The following is a 27,834-nucleotide window of genomic DNA, read 5'->3' on the forward strand; positions in this document are numbered from 1 at the left end:
GGCAAGAAAAATGCTAATTATCTGGTGCTGATGACATGTGTAGGTGTTGTCTGAAGTTTAAATCATGCTTGCTAAGTCATTTTTTGCTGCCAAAGATGGTATTAGCGAGAAAGGTCATTTGGGCACTGAATGTATTAAAGTATACATCATATATTAAAATGTCTAGCCAAAAGATTTGGGTGTACAACTGTACACCCATGACCAAGTATGGATCTGCCTCTGCCTGCCATCCAAATATCTCTTTGATTAGAGTTAGTTCAAAATTAGTTCAGGATTGAAATCTAACTTTAACCTCTAATTGAGTTAGAGTATCCAAACAGGGTCACTGTAATTAACCTATAAATCCATCAAAGATTCAGAATCTGTCGGCGGCAAAAAGGGATCTGGTCACGTCATCGATCTCCACAGCATTTGGATAAGCACGGAGTCACTAGTGGATTAGCCAACGACGACAATACTCTAAAAAAGGAAATATGATACTTTCTCCTTTTGGCTTATACCGCCACTTGCTTTACGAAAATAATTGCAGCACATCTCTTTATGTGGAAATGTTGCACACGAAACTTGGCTGAAACTGGGTTAAAACGTACCAAGTCACTTTGAGATCAGACTGGAACACTATATTTCTTCAGAAACATGTTTGGACCCAATTAAACTTACGCGCAACCCATTTGAGTACTCCAAATATGTAGAACACCACAGGACCCTTTTGGTATGTAAGACCTTCTTTTTAATAAATCTTCAGATTTTTTTAAAGAAAAACATTAGCAAGAGAGCTGCTAAGATTACATTGCAACAGAAGAAGAAGCCGGTGGGTGAAACTGCTCATTTTATTAGAGAACAAACAATACAAAAAACCTTTGCACAGGACACATCACACCTATCTAAACTAGGTCTAAAACATGAGATGGCATACAAAAATGCCAAGGACCAAGCAAACACAACACAAATGGAGAAACACAACTCCAGCAAGAGCGACACCATCATACATCGCCAACCGTGCTCACGTGCAACCCATTCAAATACTCTAAATTTGTTGAACAGTACATGATCATTTTGGTATGTACGACTTTTTCGCAAATCTTCTGAATTCATCTCACATAGTATTTTTTTTCTTTTTTTTGCAGAAACATCTCACATAGTATTGTAAATTAGAATATGAAACATGTTAAATATCCGCATAGATTTTGGGGACACATGTTTAATTTATACATATTGAGATGGCATCTCCAGAAGGCCAAAGCGGCGCGACAGAGTACAAATTACAAACATCAGCCGAAAGATAGAAAGATTACACACTAGTCTCTGAACTTTAAAAACAGCCATCTCCAACATCAACCGGTCATGCATGCACGCCCATGAAACTCTGTACCAAAATATAAGACATTTTTGCACTGTAAAATCATCTTATATTTTGGCACAGTACAGAGTTAGTTAGTACTCCCTCTGTAAACTAATATAAGAGCGTTTAGATTATTAAAATAGTAATCTAAACATTCTTATATTAGTTTACGGAGGGAGTACATGTATCACTTGACCACCTCAAACTTGAACTATCCAGCATCAACAAAGATGGCACGACTGTCTCATCAACACAACTTATCTTATTCATCGATGTTGAGACCATGCAACTAAACACTACTAGCGCTACAACGACAACCCGGAACAAAACAACACGTACGTGCGCACCTACCACAGTGCGATACAGAACTCCGTGACTCGGTACACTAGGCCACTGACCGGCCGGCCGTCTCACTTTATTCGTTCACCATCACCCGGTGCAAAGATAGAGCTGAGCGTGCATGGACATCCGCGGCGGACGTCGGCGGCCAGGCTAGATCTCGTGGCACCTGGGCCCGGCCCAGCCGAAGTACCGGTCGCCGCAAACGCGGAGGGAAGAGCCCGACTCGTCCTTAAGGCAGTTCTTGCATGTCTTGGCGCACTTCTTCACCTTGTCGTGGCAGAAGCAGGTAGGCGGGGAAGACCTCGTGCACAGGGGGTGGTCACAGCATTTCCATGGCCTCGGCTTCTCCTCGCCGAGGGCGGCGCTCTCCTCGCTAACAGCCGTCTCCGTTGCCATCGCCGCCGTCGCTTCCTGACCAACGACCGGCGGACCAGAAACTCCTGGACCTGCACGCGCGCACACCGTTAGATATTACTAGTACATGGAGATGCCAAGTCTTCGAGGATGCGTGGTACCAGTACCACTTGGGATGTCGTCGGCGTCGGGCTCGGTGCAGTTTGGCCCGGGCCAGCCATGGTACCGGTCGTTGCACATCCGCTTGGAAGGGTCGGACTGGGACGCCTCGCACCGGGTGCAGGCCTCGTCGCACTGCTCCACCGCGTCCATGCAGCGGCACCGCGGCGGGATGGACCTGCTGCACAACGGGCTGTCGCAGCACTTCCACGGCCTCTTCTTCTCCGTAGCCGCCGTCGCTACTTCATCAGCAAGACCTGGATTCGTACATATATATCACGTTCATCACTACTTTAATTAGTGATCTAGACCCTCACATATTTCTTTACGGAGGGAGTAGCTAGCAAAAGCACTTGCTCTCTCTTCACAATTCTGGCAGTAAAACAATGTACATATAGTTTATCTAATCAAATAGCGTGACAGTTACCGTTGCTCGGAAGACGAATGGTGTCTACATGGTCGTCGGCGATGGCAGCGACGAGGGCCCCGAGGGAAAGCACTAGCAGGACGGCAGCAATGGTTCTCTTCATGGCTGCAGGTCGATTAGCTAGCTCCTGGTGAATGAAACTTAGCGGTGCCGGTCCGTATTTATAGCCGCGCGCGCTAGGTTTAGATGAAGATCGATCTTGCCGTTGCTATTTCTGCAACGGGCTGCTGGGTTCAGTTATCTTAATGTACATATACCCAGGGACCCCCGACACCGTGCACGCATTGAGTCATGGTATCACATGTCGTGCACGAATAACGAAGCATACGTTGTGGACTACTTTTGACTCGATGCATGCATGCGTGCTTGCATAATAATTAAACTGATGCATATTGCGATGCTTCTGACTAATCTATCAGAGATCACTTGTAACTAGGCTTTAGTTAACCTAAAATTAGCAGGTGGCTTAGGGTCGACAGGCGGCAAACACGCGGACTGGTCACCGGCGAGCTCGATAGATTCCATAGTCCACTTGGAATGATGCTAGATTCTCATACTACAACTAGCTTCGAAACTGGATAATAAGACGCATTTTAGAGCATCTCCAACAGCCGTCCAATGCGTGGCGTTTAAAAAATAGGTTTACAGCGCGCAAGTAATTTTTTTAGGACGCTAGAAGACCTTTACTCCAACAAGCGTTGTAAAATATGCAGTGCGCGCGAGTCCAGTGGTCCCAATCAAGCGGTCCCATCTGCATCATCCCAGAGTTTGCAGCGCGCGCGACCGGACGCACTAAATATGCTGCACGCGATGCTTTTTTAATACGCGCGTTGCATTAGTTATACCGTGCGCGCGCTTTTTGGGCGGCTGCTGGAGACTTCAAATCAGGTCCTCGCGCACTGAAAGCAACTTTTATACCGCGCGTCGCTTATATAGCGCTTCTGTTGGAGATGCTTTTAGTAGTCAAATCGGGCCCAATAGAGTAGATGTATAACCGAGTACTGCAACTTAATCACTTCGTGCAATCACAGCCGTCCGTTCTAAATTGCAAGGGGTCAAGTGGATTACTACGGTACATTATATTCTAGATACCATTGAATGGCTTGCAGGGTCCGGATCGCTCGGTTCGAGTGGATACGAGAAGTTCTCGAGTCTGCGTTGAATATGCCCTTACTTTCAAAAGGGTGCACACGCGTGGAGGGAATCACGATTCCGCGTGCATGCGTTGGGGGCATGAAGCCATCACGTGGTCTGCACACGTAAATAGATGATGATCGTACAAGCTCTCCTTAACCGATGGATTAGCACACTACTTGAGAGTGTTTAACCCGATGCATCAATTGCAACAAGACATTATGTACTTTTCTTTTGGAAGGGCAACTAGACACTCTAGTTAACCTATAGATCAGTCAATGAGTCAGAATCGCTCGGCGGCGAAAACGGATCTTGTCACATCATCGATGTCCACACGGCGATTCCATTTGGATATGAACGGACTCACTAGTGGATTAGCCAACGATGACAATACTCTAAAAAAAGAAATACATACTGTACTTTCTCTTTTTGGTTTATAAGGCCACTTGCTTTACGAAAATAATTGCAGTACATCAATTTATGTGCAAATGTTGCACACGAAACTTGGTTGAAACTGGGTTAAAACGTACCAAGTCATTTCGAGATCAGATTGGAACACTATATTTCTTCAGAAACATGTTTGGAACCAAGTAAATTTACGCGCAACCCATTTGAGTACTCCAAATTTGTGGAACACTACAGGATCCTTTTGGTATGTAAGACTTTTTCACAAATCTTCAGAACATTTTTTTAAGAGAAACAATAGCTGAAGAGCTGCTAAGATTCCATTGGAAAAGAGGAAGCCGATGGCTGAAACTCCTTGGTTTATTAGACAAAAACCTTTACGAAGGACACACCACACCTATCTAAAGTAGGTCTAAAACATGAGATGGCATACAAAAATGCCAAGGACCAAGCAAACGCAATATAAATGGAGAAACACAACGTAGGCAAAAGCGATGTCCTCGTACATCGCCAGCCATGCTCACATGCAACCCATTCGTATACTCCAAATTTTTATAACAATACATGATCCTTTTGGTATGTAAGACATTTTTCGCAGATCTTCATGACTTACCACACATAGTATTGTAAATTATAATATGAAACATGTTAAATACCCACATAGATTTTGGGACACATGTTTAATTTATACATATTGAGAAGGTTTCGAAATTCATAAGTATCTTTAATTTCGGAGGACTAAGCATGAGTGATAGGCCGGATGAACATAATACAATTGTGCCACATACAGAGTGTACACATTTTTGGAGCACGAGTGATAGGCCGGATGAACATAATACAATTGTGCCACATACAGAGTGTACACATTTTTGGAGCACGAGTGATAGGCCGGATGAACATAATACAATTGTGCCACATACAGAGTGTACACATTTTTTGGAGCACGAGTGTCAGTGAGCACTTTATTTTTGAATAGTTCAAAAAATATATTTAAAAGATTTAAAACATGCTGAAAATAAATCCTACAAGGTAATATATATGTATACTACACATATAAATGACAAATTCATGATTTCGAAAACATGATCAGCACATGCACTATTCACCAGTAAAAATCCATGCATTTGTCTTTTTTGTGTAGCTCACATGTCAATTTAACTCAGTATCAATTTTTTTGCGTGTGTAGTATGCATTCATATTACCATGTAGAATTTATTTTTGCATTTCTTGAAACTTCAAAACTGTAGTTTTTCAACTATTCAAAATGTAGCTCACTGATACTCGTGTTCCGAGAGACGTTTGAACAGTTATAGACTAATTTTGTACATACACTATGAAAAATACAAAATTCTAACTACAACTACTACATGCATGTACCAACAATCTCCCACTTAGGGCATGCAACTACAATGACACCTACGATGATTGACGAGGTAAATGATAGATAAATAAAAAGAATAATTTGACCTTCCTTAGTCAAGGAATAATCTCTTAGCAAGGTTAATCCTTCTTTTTGTTGTACATGATGCCCCACACTTTTCAATTTTAGTTTTAATCTGTTCTTATGAAGTAGCGTGAAAATTTATTGGATTCATTGTATAACTTGTTATTAGAGGCATGCAATGTAAAAGAAAATGATCATATAAATCATTGTACTTACCTTACATGCAAAACCCTTGTGTTACGGATTTATTGTTACGGGCTGAAGTGGCAAATTATGGTTGGAGCTTAGGGGGGAAGGGGGGCACCAGTGAAAATCAAGGGGGCATGGATTGGTGGAAGAGGAGTCCGGGAAAACCAATCCATAGAAAGCTTCGGTAAGTGTAGCATTAATATTTTTGCCTCCCATCATTCTATCTATCCTTGTAATCCTCCCGGTCTAGATTGTTGGGCCGCCACAAGATGACCATGGAGCCGCTTGACAAGAACACAAGAGATATCATCCACAACCACGATGTCCTCTCTTCAGCAAGTGCTGTTTCATAGATTGCCACTCCTAGATTGAGAATGGAAACATGTTATGTGCTACCTCTTGAGCACTCCGTTGGTTTTCCCTGAAGAGGAAGGGATGATGCAGCAAAGTAGCGTAAGTATTTCCATCAGTTTTTGAGAACCAAGGTACCAATCCAGTAGGAGGCTACGCGCGAGTCCCTCGTACCTGCACAAAACAAATAAATCCTCGCAACCAACGCGATAAGGGGCTGTCAATCCCTACACGGCCACTTACGAGAGTGAGATCTGATAGATATGATAATATAATATTTTTGATATTTTTGTGATAAAGATGCAAAGTAAAATAAAGGCAAAGTAAAAAAGCAAAGGAAACAACTAAGTAGTAGGAGATTAATGATGATGAAGATAGACCCGGGGGCCATAGGTTTCACTAGTAGCATATCTCGAGAGCATAAGTATTCTACGGTGGGTGAACAAATTACTGTTGAGCAATTGACAGAATTGAGCATAGTTATGAGAATATCTAGGTATGATCATGTATATAGGCATCACGTCCGAGACAAGTAGACCGACTCCTGCCTGCATCTACTACTATTACTCCACTCATCGACCGCTATGCAGTATGCATCTAGAGTATTAAGTTAAAAACAGAGTAACGCCTTAGGCAAGATGACATGATGTAGAGGGATAAACTCATGCAATATGATGAAAACCCCATCTTGTTATCTTCGATGGCAACAATACAATACATGCCTAGTTGCCCTACTGTCACTGGGAAAGGACACCGCAAGATTGAGCCCAAAGCTAAGCACTTCTCCCATTGCAAGAAAGATCAATCTAGTAGGCCAAACCAAACTAATAATTCGAAGAGACTTGCAAAGATAACCAATCATACATAAAAGAATTCAGAGAAGATTCAAATATTGTTCATAGATAGACTTGATCATCAATCCACAATTCATCGGTCTCAACAAACACACCGCAAAAAGAAGATTACATCGAATAGTTCTCCACAAGAGAGGGGGAGAACATTGTATTGAGATCCAAAAAGAGAGAAGAAGCCATCTAGCTAATAACTATGGACCCGTAGGTCTGAGGTAAACTAGTCACACTTCATCGGATGGGCTTTGGTGTTGATGTAGAAGCCCTCCGTGATCGATGCCCCCTCCGGCGGAGCTCCGGAACAGGCCCCAAGATGGGATCTCGAGGATACAGAAAGTTGCGGCGGTGGAATTAGGTTTTTGGCTCCGTTTGATATTCCTTTTCTTCGAAACCCTAAAACAGGCAAAAAACATCAATTCTGGGCTGGGCCTCCGGTTAATAGGTTAGTCCCAAAAATAATATAAAAGTGGATAATAAAGCCCAATAATGTCCAAAACAATACATACTATAGCATAGAGCAATCAAAAATTATAGATACATTGGAGACGTATCATTATGAGACAAGATCCTAAGGCCAAAAGACATTGCATGTCACTGTCCTAGATTAAAAATCGAAACATGTCCGGGAAGCACGAATGCAACAAAAGTTGGAGACGTATAATTTTAATGTAATTCTTCTTAATTATGGTATGAATATTCAGATCCGAAAGATTCAAGAGAAAAGTTTAATATTGACATAAGAATAATAATACTTCAATTATACTAACAAAGCAATTATGTCTTCTCAAAATAACATGGCCAAAGAAAGTTATCCCTACAAAATCATATAGTTTGGCTATGCTCCATCTTCACCACACAAAATATTTAAATCATGCACAACCCCGATGACAAGCCAAGCAATTGTTTCATACTTTTGGTGTTCTCTAACTTTTTCAATCTTCACACAATACATGAGCGTGAGCCATGGACATAGCACTATAGGTGGAATAGAATGGTGGTTGTGGAGAAGACAAAAAGGGAGAAGATAGTCTCACATCAACTAGGCGTATCAACGGGCTATGGAGATTCCCATCAATAGATATCAATGTGAGTGAGTAGGGATTGCCATGCAACGGATGCACTAGAGCTATAAGTATATGAAAGCTCAAAAAGAAACTAAGTGGGTGTGCATCCAACTTGCTTGTTCATGAAGACCTAGGGCATTTTGATGAAGCCCATCATTGGAATATACAAGCCAAGTTCTATAATAAAAATTCCCACTAGTATATGAAAGTGATAACATAGGAGACTCTCTATCATGAAAATCATGGTGCTACTTTGAAGCACAAGTGTGGTAAAAGGATAGTAGCATTGCCCCTTCTCTCTTTTTCTATTTTTCTCTCATTTTTTATTTGGGCCGTTTCTCTCTTTTTTATGGCCTCTTTTCTCCCTTTTTTTATTTTTCATCCGGAGTCTCGTCCCAACTTGTGGGAGAATCATAGTCTCCATCATCCTTTCCTCACTGGGACAATGCTCTAATAATGATGATCATCACATTTTTATTTTTCTTACAACTCAACAATTACAACTCGATACTTACAACAAAATATGACTCTATATGAATGCCTCCGGCGGTGTACCGGGATATGCAATGAATCAAGAGTGACACGTATGAAAGAATTATGAATGGTGGCTTTGCCACAAATACGATGTCAACTACATGATCATTCTAAGCAATATGACAATGATGGAGTGTGTCATAATAAACGGAACGGTGGAAAGTTGCATGGCAATATATCTCGGAATGGCTATAGAAATGCCATAATAGGTAGGTATGGTGGCTGTTTTAAGGAAGGTATATGGTGGGTGTATGATACCGGCGAAAGTTGTGCGGTATTAGAGAGGCTAGCAAAGGTGGAAGGGTGAGAAAAGTGCGTATAATCCATGGACTGAACATTAGTCATAAAGAACTCATATACGTATTGCAAAAATTTAAAAGTAATCAAAGCAAAGTATTACGCGCATGCTCCTAGGGGGATAGATTGGTAGGAAAGACCATCGCTCATCCCCGACCGCCACTCATAAGGAAGACAATCAAAAAATAAATCATGCTCCAACTTCATCACATAACGGTTCACCATGCGTGCATATTACGGAAATCACGAACTTTAACACAAGTATTTCTCAAATGCACAACTACTCAACTAGCATAACTTTAATATCACCATATTCATATCTCAAAACAATTATCAAGTATCAAACTTCTGATAGTATTCAACACACTCATAAGAAAGTTTTATTATTAATCTTGTATACCAAGCATATTAAGATTTTAAGGAAATTACCATGCTATTTAAGACTCTCAAAATAATATAAGTGAAGCAAGAGAGATCAATAGTTTCTATAAAACAAATCCACCACCATGCTCTAAAAAATATAAGTGAAGTAGTAGAGGAAAACTATATAACTCAAAAGATATAAGCGAAGCACATAGAGTATTCTAACAAATTCCAAATCATGTATGGCTCTCTCAAAAGGTGTGTATAGTACGGATGATTATGGTAAACTAAAAAATAAAGACTCAAATCATACAAGACGCTCCAAGCAAAACACATATCATGTGGCGAATAAAAATATAGCTCCAAGTAAAGTTACCGATAGAAGTAGACGAAAGAGGGGATGCCTTCCGGGGCATCCCAAAGCTTTGGCTTTTAGGTATCCTTAGATTATCTTGGGGGTGCCATGGGCATCCCAAGCTTAGGCTCTTGCCACTCCTTATTCCATAATCCATCAAATCTTTACCCAAAACTTGAAAACTTCACAACACAAAACTTAAAGTAGAAAATCTCGTGAGCTCCGTTAGCGAAAGAAAAAAAAAACCACTTCAAGGTACTGTAATGAACTCATTATTTATTTATATTGGTGTTATACCTAATGTATTCCAACTTCTCTATGGTTTATAAACTATTTTACTAACCATAGATTCATCAAAACAAGCAAACAACACACGAAAAACAGAATCTGTCAAAAACAGAACAGTCTGTAGTAATCTGTCGCTAGCGCAAGATCTGGAACCCCAAAAATTCTAAAATAAATTATTGGACGTGAGGAATTTATCTATTAATCATCTGCAAAAAGAATTAACTAAATATCACTTTCCAAATAAAAATGGCAGTAGTTTTCGTGAGCGCTAAAATTTCTGTTTTTTACAGCAAGTGTAACAAGACTTTCCCCAAGCCTTCCCAACGGTTCTACTTGCCACAAACACTAATTAAACACAAAAAACACAACCAAAACAGAGGCTAGATAAATTATTTATTACTAAACAGGAGCAAAAATCAAGGAATAAAAATAAAATTGGGTTGCCTCCCAACAAGCGCTATCGTTTAACGCCCCTAGCTAGGCATAACAAGCAAGGATAGATCTAGGTATTGCCATCTTTGGTAGGCAATTCTTCAATGAGGCATATACCATCTTTAGGAATTTCTTCTTTTGTATTGATTATCAAATTTTTAGGCACAAGATCAAAAAAAATCATTTGTAATAAATGGTTCCTTAATGATAGCAAAAAAATTGGGATGAACACTTATAGATTTGAGACCCGCAGTTTCCTTACTAGAGGATTCACCCTTATTCTTAGGAACATACATAAGCTTGGCAATTTTAGCGGGAGGACTTGGAGTGTTCTTTACGGAAGAAAAAGCGGTTCCCAAGTTGATAATAATATCCTCAAGTTTATCAATTCTAGTGGAATCGTGATTTATTTTCTCATTAACTATGTGTTCCTTCTCTTTAATATTTTTCAAAGTGACTCCTACTTTTGATCCATATTGAGAGATTCGGTTGTGAATCTTTTTCTCCAAATTTTCAATTAACTCTACGGTGGCAACCTTATTTTCAATAATTTCAAGCCTTTGCATTACATGCTCCATAGTTAATACAATTCCATTAACCAAAAGAGGGGGATGAGCCAAACAAATCTGTCATAGCATTATAAGAATCAAAAGTATGGCTACCCAAGAAGTTCCCTCCGGTAATAGTATCAAGGATATATCTGTGCCAGGGAGTTATGCCTACATAAAAATTGCGAAGAAGAACGGAAGTAGATTGCTTCATGGTAGATCTATTTTGAACATTGCAAATTCTATACCAAGCATCTTTTAGATTTTCTCCCTTCCTTTGGTTAAAATTTAGAATTTCACTCTCGGGAGATAACGGAGAAGATAAGAGACTAGCCATAACGACAAGAAAGCAAACTAACACAAGCAAACAAGCAGGCAAAAAGAGGCAAATAGAGAAAGAGAGGGAGGATAGAGAGAGAGGGCGAATAAAATGGCAAGGGTGAAGTGGGGGAGAGAAAAATGAGAGGCATATGACAAATAATGTAATGCGGGAGATAAGGGTATGTGATGGGTACTTGGTATATTGACTTTTGCGTAGACCTCCCCGGCAATGGCGCCAGAAATCCTTCTTGCTACCTCTTGAGTACTGTGTTGGTTTTCCCCGAAGAGGAAGGGATGATGCAGCAAAGTACCGTAAGTATTTCTCTCAGTTTATGAGAACCAAGGTACCAATCCAGTAGGAGGCTACGCGCGAGTCCCTCGTACCTGCACAAAACAAATAAATCCTCGCAACCAACGCGATAAGGGGTTGTCAATCCCTACACGGCCACTTACGAGAGTGAGATCTGATAGATATGATAAGATAATATTTTTGGTATTTTTGTGATAAAGATGCAAAGTAAAATAAGGGCAAAGTAAAAAGCAAAGGAAACAACTAAGTAGTAGGAGATTAATATGATGAAGATAAACCCGGGGGCCATAGGTTTCACTAGTGGCTTCTCTCAAGAGCATAAGTATTCTACGGTGGGTGAACAAATTACTGTTGAGCAATTGACAGAATTGAGCATAGTTATGAGAATATCTAGGTATGATCATGTATATAGGCATCACGTCCGAGACAAGTAGACCGACTCCTGCCTGCATCTACTACTATTACTCCACTCATCGACCGCTATCCAGCATGCATCTAGAGTATTAAGTTAAAAACAGAGTAACGCCTTAAGCAAGATGACATGATGTAGAGGGATAAACTTATGCAATATGATGAAAACCCCATCTTGTTATCCTCGATGGCAACAATACAATACGTGCCTTGCTGCCCCTACTGTCACTGGGAAAGGACATCGCAAGATTGAACCCAAAGCTAAGCACTTCTCCCATTGCAAGAAAGATCAATCTAGTAGGCCAAACCAAACTGATAATTCGAAGAGACTTGCAAAGATAACCAATCATACATAAAAGAATTCAGAGAAGATTCAAATATTGTTCATAGATAGACTTGATCATAAACCCACAATTTATCGGTCTCAATAAACACACCGCAAAAAGAAGATTACATCGAATAGTTCTCCACAAGAGAGGGGGAGAACATTGTATTGAGATCCAAAAAGAGAGAAGAAGCCATCTAGCTAATAACTATGGACCAGTAGGTCTGAGGTAAACTACTCACACTTCATCGGATGGACTATGGTGTTGATGTAGAAGCCCTCCGTGATCAATGCTCCTCCGGCGGAGCTCTGGAACAGGCCCCAAGATGGGATCTCGTGGATACAGAAAGTTGCGGCGGTGGAATTAGGTTTTTGGCTCCGTTTGATATTCTTTTTCTTCGAAACCCTAAAACAGGCAAAAAAAGCAATTCTGGGCTGGGCCTCCGGTTAATATGTTAGTCCCAAAAATAATATAAAAGTGGATAATAAAGCCCAATAATGTCCAAAACAGTAGATAATATAGCATGGATCATTCAAAAATTATAGATACGTTGGAGACGTGTCATTATGAGACAAGATCCTAAGGCCAAAAGACATTGCATGTCACTGTCCTAGATTGAGAATCGAAACATGTCCGGGAAGCAGGAATGCATCTCTACCAGATGTCAGAATGAGCTAACAAGTGAACCCATTGACCTAATTTTCTGGCTCCACCCTGCTCTCTGGTACTGGTACCCCTCCCTCCCCGAACCTCTACGGTCTAGTGTTAGAGTTGTGTCGAATATTGTATACAAGTGAGATTACATTTGGACTATGAGTTGTATTGTGTTTAGATAGAATATGGAGTCGTGTCCTAATATATAGCGGGGGTAGACACACGATGTAGCCTACGCCAACATAATAGCACGGGAACGTAGGGGAAGCCGACGGCATGTGCCGGCGTCCAGGGCGGCCGGGTGCGGTATCGTAGCGGTGTCATGGGGAGGAGTGTCCATAGTCAAGCCCCGGGGATGTAGCCATATCGGTGAACCTAGTTAGCAAATATAGGTGTCATGCCTCGTGTGATTCCTTGGTCCTCGGATGATCAACGGTATGCCTCGGATTTATTTTAACAAATGGTATCATGAGCTAGCTTGTTCAGAAGCGATGAGAGTTGATCTAGAGGAAGAAGAATATCGACAGAAATCTGCATGATGCAGTCGTGATGCGGGACGAAGGACGTCGCCGAGTTGCGATCTAAAGCAGAGTTGGTCGCTTGCAATCTTTGGTGAAGCAATTGGAAGCAGTCAAAGTTCCCGACGGAAGATACATGTGCGAGAGCTAGACGTGCGGCGATCGCGGATCGATCGGGCGAGCGTTAGAGGCAGCGGCGGCGGCGCACCGCGCACGGGCAGGCAGGCTGCTATCCGTCGATCAATGGCTACAGAATCCCACATGGGTAGCGGCCCAGGTGGCGAAAAGCCGCACGGCTGCAGGAGGTGGAGTCACGTACACGTACTGGCCAAATCGACGAATCAGGTCGGGTACAGCAGGCGAGAGCAATCAGTACGGGATTTGTTTGAGAGAAAAAAGGAGGACCGAGTCCTCATGTACCACGCAACGCTACGGTGCAAGGTTGATTTAAAATGGTGCACATGAGAGCTTTGAGTTGACGAGGCGCGGGGTGGCAGTCATGTTGAAGGTGGAGCTGAAGTTTGGAAGACTTCACTCGGTGCTGATTAAGGGGCTACGACGAAAGAGCTCAGACAGTCGAAGTCTATTTTCACAGGAAAAGCGAGGGACACGTAATTTGGACTAGAGTCCAGTGGTCTGATGGAAGCGTGAAACTCGTCATCGGTCGGTGATGATCGGTGATACTCTGCAGTGGGGGTTGAGTTATGTGGGTTCGCGACCCTTGAGTCTCGACCGGGACAACGGAGGCTCGACGCGTTAATAGCGGCGAGGCATGCGGTATGCATGGTACATGGAGACGGACCAAGACTCTGGTGGTCATACATGTGGTGAGACAACTGCGAATGTGACTCGGGGTGGCTACAAGCAACGGTGAAATTCCTTCAAGTTTCAGACAGACGGTCAAGAAAGGAGCGGTGATGTTGTGTTTAGGTAACTCTTACGTGTGACACCCAATATGTTAGTTGTTCATTTTCATACAGATCAGTGATCAGTGTGTGATGGCGTTGAACGGATACTTTAAAAGTTGAGAGCACAAACTAGAGTAACAAGAAACTTAATTTTGCTCGAGTATTGACTGTGGTCAAGAAAAGAAGGGACTACAATTAATATAAGTTGCTGGCGGAGTCATATGGAGTCTTTGGAGTAGCAGCGGTGCTTATGGGATAAGCTCGAGTCCAATGTACATGGAAGTTCGACGCATGGACGAGTTTAAGATGGTGAAGAATATTCACCAAGGTGGAGTTTGTTAGAGTTGTGTCGAATATTGTGTACAAGTTAGGTTACAGTTGGACTATGAGTTGTATGATAGGATATGGAGTCGTGTCCTAATAGGACACTTGTATCCTAGGCCTTTCATATATAGCGGGGGTAGACACACAATGTAACCTATGCCAACATAATAGCACAGGAATGCATGGGAAGCCAACGACATGTGCCGGCGTCCTGGGCGGCAGGGTGCGGTATTATAGCGGTGTCATGGGGAGGAGCGCCCATAGTCAGGCCCCGGGATGTAGCCATATCGATGAACCTCGTTAACAAATCTCGATGTCATGCCTCGTGTGATTGCTTGATGCCTCGTGTGTTTGTTTGGTCTTTGGATGATCGATGGTATGTCTTAAATTTATTCTAACATCTACTGCGCCAACATCGATGCATGCCGGACCCGCAGGAGAAGCGCAAGAATCAAGGCAGAATGGCATGAAGAATTAAGTGCGTGTGTAAACTAAACATAGTTCTGATGGTTAGGTTTCATATGGTGCGAGCAGCCCATTCGGGTTCATAGTTCATAGCTTGGGACGGGTGATCGCATTTTCTAGAATTATCTTGGGTTTCTGGTGTAACTCTTTCAACGGTAGTAAGATAGTCAACTACGAGACGTCTATGGTGACCCATGGTCTGCCGGCTTCGTCTCTCGGATATACTCGTAAGTTAGGATCTGTGTGCGTCCATTGAGATGGGCATGGATGTGTGTATGTTAGCGTTTGCGTCCGTACTGTGTTTATAAAAAGAAATGTGTGGTGCGCAAGAAAATCTTTTTGTTCGTGCAAATCAAATCAAAGTTAAACAACTGTAATCTTGCACTTGGCACTTTTGATCGATCGGCACAGCATGCACACTGTTTTTATTATTACACATGCTTTTTTTTCCACTATTTTGATTACTCCCTCCGTCTCAAAATTTTTGTCTTAGATTTGACTAGATACGGATGTATCTAATACTAAAACGTGTTTTGATACATCCGTATTTAGACAAATCTAGGACAAGAATTTTGGGACGAAGGGAGTATTACACATGCTTTTTATTATTATTACACATGCTAAGCGAGTTGAAGTGGAACTAGTACATAGATAGGCACTGGGACTACTGTGTGGATCACGGAGCAACAAGTTACTGAGAGGGGAACACGCCGAAACGTAGCTAGCTATGGTAGCTAGTTACCGGCGCCGGCGACGTCCACTTGGTGCGTGCACTTTGGGCCGGGCCAACCTTCGTGTATATCCAGGCAAACGTAGCGGCCAGGGCCGACCTGGTCGCAGTGCTGGCACGCGCTGGCGCACTGCGCCACCGTGTCGCGGCAGAGGCAGGCCCTCGGGATCACCCTCAGGCAGTGGGTGTCGTCGCAGCATGCCCACGGCCTCTCATCCTCCTCGAGTGTTGTTGCATCACCACCAAGACCTGTACCACATGGTCAAGAGATCAATGGATGGTATCTACGTACGAACCGTGCAAGTTATGCTTTCATGCTCAGTCGTATGTACCTTGGCCGTCGCTCGGGAGGCGAATGGCTGCCACCTCGCCGGACGCACCGGCAGGGCGGCCGGCGACGACGAGGGCCGCCCCGAGCGAAAGCACCAGCAGGATGTGGGCGACGGTTCTCTCCATGGCTGCACCGCTCGAAGGCAAATATTTGCTAGCTGTGCAGTGTACTGTTGCCTTGCGAAGCTTGTGGCAGGGCGGTCTCTATATAGCACCGTCCGGCGGACAGATCTCGATGGGCACGGAGGCGAAGGCGTGGCGCTTAGCCACTCACCACTGCATTTATTTATTTATTTATTTTGCGGGTCTACCACTGCATAATTGATGTAGAGACAAGTCTATTCTACCCCTTGATGGTCACGTGCGTGCTTGCCTTAACCGATGAATTATTAGGGTTCTTCTGAGTTTTAACTCGATGCGCGATGGTTAATCAGTGAGAGACTCAGACTCAATCGGCGGTCAAACCGGATCTGGTCGCATCATCACCCAAGTGCGATTCCATTTTGATACATTGTACAGTCAGCTAGATAGAGCATCGGCCAATGGCAATACTCCCTCCGTCACGGTTTAGAAGGCGCGCTTGGAAATTCTCTGAGACCTAGGTGGTTATCTATTAGTTGTGGGATGGGCTAAAAAATAGCATTCACACTACGCATGCATATAGAAATAGTACTAATTAGCTACTAGAAATAAATGCAATGCGTCCTAAACCTTGTCTATTGTGGAAACACATGCAAATTTAACCGTGCCTTCTAAACTGTGACAGAGGGAGTACAAAACATGAAGCGTCTGTTCTTGAGGCGACCCAAGTTTTTTGTCACAGCCAGTAGCTAATAGCTAGGTTCCAATACAATTTTTTTTTTCAATATGGGAATCAGCAAGAAAGGGGATCATGGAATAGAACCAGGGGACATGAATGAAGAATTACAAAGAGGCAAAGGAGTGTACCCTCTGTCCTCACCGTCCATTCTTGCATCAAAGTTAATGGCTTAATGCAAGAAAATCTATCTTTTTTTCCCTCTCAAATAAAATAACTTTGTGATCTTTCCATTGAGCAGCTAATGGAAAGAGGATGTCCGGATGAAAAAAAAAGAACAATTGAGCTTGAAACTTTGCAGATCAACATCACACAAGTACTATCATGTGCAGAAAAGTTTCGGATTTTTAGCACAACATAATTTTCTAAAAATGATATGATTCATTCAGAATTTGAAATTTGACAATACATGTTTCATAAAAATATGAAAAATATTTTGTATAATGAGTGACACTTGTGTATACTTGATCTGCAAATGTTTTAGGTGAGGAGTTGTTTCAGCTTTCTGCTTTTCCGTGTGACCGTGTCTGTGACACTTGTGGATAGCATGAATCTTGACACAAACTGAATGATCTTGATAAAGGGTACACTGGTATGCGGGGTACAAAACAACCGTTTTAGCCGATGAGCCATTTCAGCTTTCTGCTCTTCTGTGCATGTGATGTGAGTTTTGCTACAGCTACGAGGGATTATGGGCCAAGCGGGGTTACGGAGTGGGAACGTGCAAATGTGGAGGTTTATAACTGCAATTAGGCAAAGAAGGGGCCCACCCCCTGAGATCATTCGATCGTGTAGTGTCATTAAATTTGTAAATGTTCATCAAATCTGTAAAAAAAAATGTTCAAAATGGTCAGATATTTAAAAAATGATTTTTTTGGATAATTCATGAGTTTTAAAAATGTAAATATTGATTAATAGAAATGTTATGAGAAAATAAAAGTGCATCCGTATGCAATCTTTACAACCAAAACACAACGAATGTTCATTAGCTTTTACATGCGCCCAATCATAAAAGTTCCTGTCCGTGTAAATTTTGCCCACCCAAACAAGTTGTCCGTGCCTCCTCCTCATCACTCTGTCGCTGGGTCCTCCGCAGCCTTTGCCTCTGCTACCTCTGTCGGCAAGTGCTTCAACATGTTTGCATGGACGGCTTGCACGACCTTTGCACATCAGGATCCAACTCGTCCATCTTGATGGCCAACATTTTGGTTTGCTCCGAAGCGGCCGCGGCCTCAATCCTCCTTTCTTCGAGCTTGGTCTTTTTTTTCTTTTGTTAGAGTTGTGTCGAATATTGTGTACAAGATAGGTTAAAGTTGGACTCTGAGTTGTATTGTGTTTAGATGGGATATGGAGTTGTGTCCTAATAGGACACTTGTATCCTAGGCCTCTCATATATATCGGGGATAGACACAAGATGTAACCTAAAGTTGGACTCTGAGTTGTATTGTGTTTAGATGGGATATGGAGTTGTGTCCTAATAGGACACTTGTATCCTAGGCCTCTCATATATATCGGGGATAGACACAAGATGTAACCTGTGCCAACATAATAGCACGGGCACGCGGGGAGCCGGCGGCGTGTGCCGGCGCCCGAGCGGCCGGGGTGCGGTATTGTGACGGTGTCACGGGGAGGAGCGCCCGTAGTCAGGCCCCGGGGATGTAGCCATGATGGTGATTCTCGTTAACAAATCTCGGTGTCGTGCTCGTGTGATTGCTTGGTCCTCGGATGATCGACGATATGCCTCGAATTTATTCTAACAAGTGGTATAATGTGCAAGGTTCGAAGAGGTCATGAAAGTTGATTTAGAGGAGAGCGATGAAGACCGGCGGGTGTGGAGGCACGGCGACGTGCGGCAGCGATCGGAGATTATCGCGTATGAAGCAATCGGAAACAGCAGCGGCGTAATCGTGCAGTGGCCGGGAGTCTCGCGAGACTGGCGGCTGGCGGCGTGTGGCACGCAGGCATGGAGACTCGGCGAGATCAGATCGCGCGCGGCAGATGCGATCCGACAGCGTGCAGCCCGCAGGAATCTGTGGCGGAGGCGGATGGATCGGATCAGGGCTGGTGCGGCAGAGTCGGGGTAGCGGCCCAGGTGGAGTGCAGCGGCGGCCCAGCTAGGACGCTGTTGTGGTCCAGGCGGGCAGCAAGGCCCACCCATGCTGCAAAAGCCCAGGCGGGTGTCTCGTGCGCGGAGCAGGCGAGCAGCAAGAGCGACCAGCGGGAGCGCACGGTAGCGATCAAAGGCAATATATGCACGTGAGGTTTGTTAGTAGAAAAAAAGGGATGGCATGTGTGTTCAGGCAAGAAGCAAATCAAGTTGCGGACTAAATTCATCGGAGCTTATCCATCGACAGAGCAAGGGCTTAGGCAAAAGGCAACAAAGGGCATTGAGAGTTGTGCCTGGAAACAATCTGTACGTGGAGTGTCGGAGTTGATTCGAGAATAACCTTTGGTAGTTCTTTTCTGCTCCGTGCATTGGAAGTACGTTTGGCACACAAAAAATGCAAGAGTTGTTGTGGGAAACTAAGCCAGCTAGGATGGAAGTATAATGTGACGGTGAAAATTCGTGGAATATGATTTGGGAGCATGGAGCGCGTTGTGCAGAGATCATGCATACAAAGGGCGTCAAGCAGTGCACGGAGATGTGCAACATGGACACGACGCAGGGTGGAGTATGATTGCAGCCGGACAAGGTCGGCTGGGGTCGGACTGGACAGTCTGATGGATCAACAAGGATGTTAGTCAAAGCAGAAGACAACGGCGATTTCAACGACGACGACATAGGAGCGTGATGCTGATGGTGGACGACTTCTGGGGCGTGGATACACGCGGTGCAGGCCCGAGGGTTTGTGCAGCTTCGACAAGACTATGGCGCATGGTTGATTCAAGGGAGTGTACACTTGAGAGCTTGAAGTCAACAAGGCGCGGGGTAGCATGGCGCAGCTACATGAAGTCATGTTGAAGGTGGAGCTGGAGTTTGACGGAAGACTTCACTCTGTGCTGATGGAGAGGCTACGGTGTAAGATATCGGAGAATCGAAGCCTATTTCAGCGGGATAGCGAGAGACACGTGGATCGGACTGGGGCCCAATGGTCTGATGGAGACGTGATACTCGGCATCGGTCAGTGATGATCGGTGGTTCTCTGCAGTGGGGGTTGAGGCAGTGTGGGCTAGCTACCCGGGAGACTCGACCAGGACAGCAGATGCTCGACGCGGTGATAGCGGCGAGGCGTGCGGTAAGCACGGGACACAGCGACAGACCAAGGCACTGATGGTTAGACAAGTTGTGCACGGGTGCTGACGCAGTGTTGACGAGTACCAGGTTCAAGTTGATGACTGGGTCTATCAGTGCTAGTTGATGGACAAGAGTTGACCATGGAGAATCTGAGAAAGTGGCGGAAGTCTTAATGTTAGAAGCTTAGAGAGTACATGGTCGTATATTCTGTTGTGTTCAATGCACATGGTAAAGTGCGGATGACAGGTACAGAAGGAGGTGGAGTGCTATAGCTATGGGGCATATAAGAGACTATTCGGAAGAAAGGGTGAGACAGCTGTGAATTTGACTCAGGGTGACACAGGGCGACGGTGAAATTCTTTCAAGTTTCAGACAGACGGTCAAGAAAGAGCGGTGATGTTGAGTTCAGGTAACTCTTATATGTGGCGTCCAATATGGGAGTTGTTCATTTTTCACGCAGACAGTGTTCTGTGTGTGATGGCGTTGAGCGGATACTCCGAAAGTTCAAAGCACAAGATAGAGTAATGAGAAACTTAATTTTGCTCGGGCGTTGACTGTGAAGAAGACAAGAAGGGACTACGGTTGCAGGTGGAGTCACATAGAGTCTGAGAGTAGCAGCGGTGCTCATGGCGTATCTCAAGTCCAATGTACATGGAGGTTCGACGCATGGATGAATCCAAGGTGGTGGAGAATATTCGCCAAGGTGGAGTTTGTTAGAGTTGTGTCGAATATTGTGTATAAGGTAGGTTACAGTTGGACTCTGAGTTGTATTGTGTTTAGATAGGATATAGAGTTGTGTCCTAATAGGACACTTGTATCCTAGGCCTCTCATATATATCGGGGATAGACACACGATGTAACCTATGCCAACATAATAGCACGGGCACGCGGGGAAGCCGGCAGCGTGTGCCGGTGCCCGGACGGCCGGGGTGCGGTATTGTGACGGTGTCACGGGGAGGAGCGCCGGTAGTCAGGCCCCGGGGATGTAGCCATGATGGTGAACCTCGTTAACAAATCTCGGTGTCGTGCTCGTGTAATTACTTGGTCCTTGGATGATCGACGGTATGCCTCGGATTTATTTTAACATCTTTGAGCTTTGAATTTGATTTTAAGGTTGATCTTTTACTCCCTCGCCGCCATGAACATGTCAAACCTCTCCGTCTTCTTTTTCTCCTTGATGCCATGGCGATTGGCACATGCCTCCTTCTTATTGCCCATGAAGCCCTCAAGCTTCTGCGTCATCTTGTCCACCGCCCCTTCTCGCAAACCTTCCCTGGCATTACATCTGATCTGTGGGAATTTGGAACCTCAACGTGTCCACGAATATTTGTGCCACTATGTTGGATGGCAAAAAAGATCCGAACACATCGGTCCAAACGTTTGCAGGAGTTTTAAGGCACGAGATGCCCTAGGTATCCAGTGCTCAAAGGGGACGGCAGGCAAAGATCACCTTAATCTGAGTTACACACTTACAAACTTACAGTGCTTAATGGTTACAAATAAGTAGATTACCCACATACGCCATGCATACAAGCGCGTAGTTTATCACATTATTATTCAGCCACTTCTGCCTCCTAGACGGCCGGGCAAATAGTAAACAACGCTGACACATTAAGGGATTCATACATATCCCAGTTACAGACTTCAAACTGAAACTTGAAAGCAAATAACTCGATCCACCGTGAACAACGAACTCATCATCACCAGCCGGAGCTGAACGATCGACCGACAGCATGCATGCATATGTTTGAGTTAGAAGTCCAGGTCCGACCATTTGATGTCCACCTGGCCGAGGCTGGTGTCAAGACGGAAGTTCTTCCAGATATGGGACGAGGCGCCCACCTCGTTGTCGCAGCCGGCGCACTCATCAACTACCTTGGCGTCTATGCCGATATTGGAAGTGTCGAAGATGCGGATCGTCCTGCCGCACCGTGCCCCGCCTGCGTACCACTCCGAGGACAGCGACACCACGAACTCATCGTCGCTATGGTACTGGCCGTCGCAAGACGCCGGCCCGCCGCCCCCCTCTCCTTCCTGGAAGCCGTTCACCGTCATCACCGCCGGGACGTTCTGTCGAAGCTCGAACTTACCTTCCGCGGGGTGCCTGGAAAAGGCGCACGACACCTGCAGAAAAACTAGGATGCCGAAAATCACCGCGGCATTGGTAGTGCTCGCCATGATAAATGTGGAGGTGCTTGCGTTTATCAGCTATAGCTAGCTAGCTAGCCTGCCCTGTGCGCTTTTCTTGCTTTCTCAAGGCTGTTGGTTGCAGCTAGTTTATATACGCTCGGTGCTGCATGCCGTCCTCGTGTGTCTCGTCTAACAATCCCGTCAAAGGCGTGCAGACAAAGCAGCGCCTCACTCCTGATGTCACCAATTCTTTTCTTACGAAGGCTGTTACGTACAAATAGATCGATGAGTAAATCACAAAATCGAAGTGTAAGGGCTGTGAGCGGAAACCGCCACCTGCCACACTGACGTTAATTTTTATAAATCAATTCAAATTCAAACTTTTTCTATGATTGACACAGACCATTTGAAGTCTCATGGTCAAATTTGAGTACTTTCTTAGTTGATTTAATATTTTCTAAGCATTAACTGATTTACCGGCCACTTTATAGGTAAGAACACAATTTCGTTCAACATATCAGTCTAACGAGCTCCGAAATTGATGAAAATTAGCATGGTGTCTTCATAAGATCCATGTAGAGTGTGGTAACAAATTAAAAGCATTATGAGAAAATTTGGTGCACTTCATGTACAAATCAAACACTCTCGGACATGGTGTAGGGGTTTCAAACGGAAACCCCACTTGCCACATTGAGTGTGGAAAAAATCAAGGTCAACCAACAAAATAGCTTTCGATTCACATGCAAACTTGACACATTCCCTCTAGAAACCTAATATCTTCCTCAGAGATGGTCCTGTTTGTAAGCAGTCTGCGTGAAAACTTTCACGAAACATTATCATGTTTTTTACCACAGCCTCTAGGGGTCATGTCATGACACCATGCGAAGTTTGATTGAATTTTTGAGAATCAGAATACTCTTACCACAGCACATAACATAAGAAATAACTTACTCGGTGACTCTCCCACTATTACCATTTTGTACATAACACAAGAAAATATTTGCTCTGCGAGTCTGTGACTTTACCATAATTGCCACGTAGTACATATAACCCAAGAAATTACTTACTATGTTAAGATAGATGTTGGCTTAGCATTGCGTTCAAAGCATGAAGATCTGCCGCCAGAAGGACCGATGTATATCCGAGATACCAAAGCATCATGGTTGATGTTCATAGAGAGTAAAGAAGGGTGTCGTCTTGATCGCCCATTGGGTACGACCTACTGTACCGGAATGGAGCCAGTGGCCACCATTAGCTCCATTTGCATGGGCATGCACTGATAAAGAAACGAAGATAAGTCTCAAAACAATGGTTAACTCGCTATGTCTAACCATTTGTTTGTGGATGCCTAAATATGCTCATTCTCTGCGAGATAACTTGAACAAAGAGCCTCAAACCCAACTATTAAATACATGATCTCTATTTGACAATAGTGCAGATGACATTGGCTGCAGTTTGAAAACGTCCACAAAGTATGTTTGAGCAACTTGCAATGATGTATATAGATGCGAGAGGGGTATGAAATGGTAGTACCTTTTCAATTTGTCGAAAACAACCCGTACACATGAGAAGCAAGCCGAACGAGGTAGCCCTTCAATGAAGTCCGGAGTTACCATTTCCCATGCTTGCGTAGGCAGCGGCAATGGCTGCATGAATCCTAGATATTTGGCATGCTCATGGACCCATCAGCAGATTCACATAATTGCTAGTCATTTTGTGGAACTAGTGTATTAGTGGTGTGACTTTTATGTAACACGCCACTAATAATGTATACCAGGCCTGCTGCGCGCTAGATCACATTTACTAATGGTGAGATACCCTAAGAAAAACTGGTGATGGAGTCTTAGCCAGCACCTTATTAGTAGAAGGATAGCAATAGCGTGGCAGCAGATTATACATCACTGCCATTTTGACCAGATATTAGTGGTGTATTACTACTTTAGTGTGGGACACCACTAATAACTTCTATCTAAAGGTTTATAAAAGTTTAAATACTAGTTTCAGCACTAGTGTTAAAATCGATGCACGATAGATATAGGGATTAGTTAGTAAATCAGTGAGAGACTCAGACTCAATCCGTGGCCAAACCAGATCAGGTCGCATCATCTCCCAAGCGCGATTTCATTTTCATACATTGTACAGTCAACTAGATAGAGAATTGGCCTATGGCAATACAAAACATGGAGCGGCTGTTCAGGCGACCCAAGTTTTTTTTGTCACACATCACTTCCTCTCTAGCTATTACAACAAGTAGCTAATAGCTAGGTTCAACACCAATTTTTTTTAATCCGGGAATCAGCAAGAAGGGGATCATGGAATAGAACCAGGGGACAAGAAGAATTACAGCCGCAAGGCAAACGACTGTACCCTCTATCCTCCCCGTCCATTCTTGCATAAAAGTTAATGCAAGAAAATCTCTCTTGTTTTTCACAATTAAAAGAACTTTGTTATCTTTCCATTGAGCAATTAATGGAAAGAGGATCTGGTTGAAAAAAAAGAATATTTAAGCTTGAAACTTTGCAAATCAACATCACACAAGTACTATCATGTGCAACAGAGTTTCAGATTTTTTTAAGACAACATTAATTTTTATAAATGATACAATTCATTCAGAGTTTGAAATTTGACAAATTCATCTTTCATAAAAAAAATCAGAAATATTTTATACAAATAGTGACCCTTGTGTATAGTTGATCTGCAAATTTTAACTGAGGAGTTGTTTCAGCTTTCTGCTTTTCAGTGTCTATGACATTTGTGGATAGCACGAATCTTGACACAAACTGAATGATCTAGATAAGAGAGTAGACTGGTATGGGGGTACAAAACAATCGTTTCAGCTTTCTGCTCTCCCGTGCCTGTTATGTGAGTTTTGCTACAGCTACGGGGGATTACGGGTCAAGGGGGGTTACGGGATGGGAACGCGCAAATGTGGAAGTCTATAATTGGAATTTGGCAGGGAAGGGGCCCACCGATCATGCAGTGTCCATTAAATTTGTAAATGTTCATTAAAGCTGTAAAAAAATCAAAATGGTCAGGTGTACAAAAAATAAAATTTTGGATAATTCACGAGTTTCAAAAAATATTCATGAAATTCAAAATGATTGCAATTTAGGAAAATCCAAATTTGATTAATAGAAATGTTATGAGCCAATAAAAGTGCATCCGTATGCAATCTTTACAACCAAAGTACAACGAATGTTCATTAGCTTTTACATGCGCCCCGTCATAGAAGTTCCGGTCCGTGTAAATTTGCCCACCCAGACAAGTTGTATGTTCCTCCCCCCTCGTCACTCAGTCGCTGGCTCTTCTGCAGCATCTGCCCGCGCTACCTCTATCAGAAGTGCTTGAACATCTTTTCAAGGACGGCTTGCACGACCTTTGCCACATCAGGATCAAACTCATCCATCTTGATGGCCAACATTTTGGTTTCCTTCGAAGCGGCAGCGGCTCAACCCTCCTCTCTTCGAGGTTGGTCTTCTTTTCATCGAGCTTTGTCTTTTGATTTATGAGGTTGATCTTTTTCTCCGTCGCCACCATCAAGATGTCAAACCTCTCTGCCATCTTTTCCTCCTTGATGTCATGGCAATTGACATGTGCTTCCTCCTTATTGTCGATGAAGCCCTTCTGTGTCATCTTGTCCACCGCCTCTTCTCGTAAACCTCCCCTGACCTAGCGTCTGGTCTGCGGGAATTTGGAACCCGAATGCGTCCGCGAATGTTTGTGCCACCACGTTGGGCGGCAAAAAAGATCTGGACGCGTCAGCCTGAACGTTTGCGGGCGTTTTAAGGCATGAGATGCCCTAGGTATGCAGTGCTCATAGCCTCATAGGGGACAGCGAGATGAGATCACCTTAGTCTGACTTGCACACTTACAAACTTACGTTCATTAACGTTCACGAATAAGTATAGAAATTACCCACATATACATGCATGTACGCATGTAGGTTATCACATTATTATTCAGTGACTTCTGCCTCGTAGACGGCCGGGAAACCAATAAACGACGCTGACACATTAAGGGATTTATGCATATCCCAGTTATTACACACTTGAAAGCTGAAACTTGAAAGCAAATACTCCGTGAACATCAATATCGTCACGAGCTGGAGCTGAACGATCGAGTGACCCCATGCATTCTTTTCTGCAGTTTATTAAAAGTCCAGGTCGGACCATCTGATGTTGACCTCACCTTGGCTGGTGTCAAGATTGAAGTTCTTCCAGATATGGGACGAGGCGCCCACCTCGTTGTCGCAGCCGGCGCACTCGTCGACGACCTTGGCGTTCATGCCAAGATTGGTGAAGTCGACGATGCGGATCGACCTGCCGCACCGTGCCCCGCCTGCGTACCACTCCGAGGACAGCGACACCACAAACTCATCGTCGCTGTGGTACTGGCCGTCGCAAGACGCCGGCCCGCCGCCCCCCTCTCCTTCCTGGAAGCCGTTCACTGTCATCACCGCCGGGACGTTCTGTCGAAGCTCGAACTTACCTTCCGTGGGGTGCCTGGAAAAGACGCACGACACCTGCAGGAAAACTAGAACAACGCAGAAAATCACCGCGGCGTTGGTGGTGCTCGCCATGGTAAATGTGGAGGTGCTTGCGTCTAGTTGGCCTGCCCTGTGCGCTTTGCTTTCTCAAGGCTGTTGGTTGGAGCTAGTTTATATACGCTCCTGCTGCAGCCTGCAAACAAAGCGAGGGACGTACGTACTTACGCATGTGCATGCTGGCCTCGTGTGTCTCGTCCAAGAATATGGTCCAAAGACTGCAGACAAATTAGTGCTTCTATCCCGATGTCACCAATTCTTTCGACCGGTAATTAACTTCCATACAGGTACAACTACAACAACCCAATTTCGTATAGTTGCCATAGTACTATATTGGTAAACGGTAAGCCCAAGTTTATCTCATGTTTCGGTTCCACTTTCTTGTTTTGGACTACACCACGCCCTACTGGAATTGCCTTTTTCACCGAGTGTTGTGTGTCGACGCGGTAAACAAAAAGAAACACTCGCTCAAATCGTTTGCGGAGTGTTTTAAACATGGGTTGGCCATATTTTTATTCCTAAATCCTAAAAAGTGGTCGGGTGCTAATCTGTCTTACAAAGCATTCGGGCTTGCGCGCCGTCCGATCCAGATCTCGCGGTCACGCGCGTTTCAAGTGGAAACAGGTGAAACCGTCGATGCGCGCGCCAGGTGTCCCCTGGTCGTGGCTTCGTGGTCGAGACCCGTTGGTGCTCAGTGCGGTTGCGTCTCGCCTCCCCTCTCCTGTTCCTCTCCACTTCCATCCCTCCCATTCGAAACTGCCCCCGAGCGCAGCGGAGCGGATCTCGTTCCAATCCCCCCAACCCATCCCCCAATTCTAGCGCGAGAGCAGCCGGCGGCGTGTCGGCGATTCGGCGGTTGTGTTCCGCCGGAGCGAGGGCGGGACAGCGGGCGCGGCGTGAAGGAAGGCGGTGCAGTGGCGAAGACGCGACCGA

The 27,834-nt window shown here is 44.2% G+C and overlaps 2 protein-coding genes and 2 pseudogenes across 2 annotated transcripts; all 4 read right to left on the bottom strand.

The window, feature by feature from the left end:
• Positions 1–1,586: 1,586 nt before the first annotated feature.
• Positions 1,587–2,779, bottom strand: LOC147978014 (Bowman-Birk type trypsin inhibitor-like). The gene is made up of 3 exons (XM_087546073.1): positions 2,625–2,779; positions 2,206–2,454; positions 1,587–2,130 (listed from the first exon to the last, which is right to left on the bottom strand). Exons 1-3 carry the CDS (start codon positions 2,725–2,727, stop codon positions 1,835–1,837), a joined length of 648 nt encoding a protein of 215 aa, XP_087402199.1. The 5' UTR covers positions 2,728–2,779; the 3' UTR covers positions 1,587–1,834.
• A 12,694-nt stretch (positions 2,780–15,473) lies between these two features.
• LOC125547788 (Bowman-Birk type bran trypsin inhibitor-like) lies at positions 15,474–16,372 on the bottom strand. The gene is made up of 2 exons (XM_048711562.2): positions 16,179–16,372; positions 15,474–16,095 (listed from the first exon to the last, which is right to left on the bottom strand). Exons 1-2 carry the CDS (start codon positions 16,300–16,302, stop codon positions 15,851–15,853), a joined length of 369 nt encoding a protein of 122 aa, XP_048567519.1. The 5' UTR covers positions 16,303–16,372; the 3' UTR covers positions 15,474–15,850.
• Positions 16,373–21,980: 5,608 nt separating this feature from the next.
• LOC125526909 (putative ripening-related protein 7 pseudogene) lies at positions 21,981–22,406 on the bottom strand (annotated as a pseudogene).
• A 4,102-nt stretch (positions 22,407–26,508) lies between these two features.
• Positions 26,509–26,937, bottom strand: LOC125526908 (putative ripening-related protein 7 pseudogene; annotated as a pseudogene).
• Positions 26,938–27,834: the final 897 nt, after the last annotated feature.

Source organism: Triticum urartu, chromosome 3A, assembly GCF_056163025.1.
Source record: "Triticum urartu cultivar PI428250 chromosome 3A, HENAU_Tu73, whole genome shotgun sequence".
Lineage (NCBI taxonomy): Eukaryota > Viridiplantae > Streptophyta > Magnoliopsida > Poales > Poaceae > Triticum > Triticum urartu.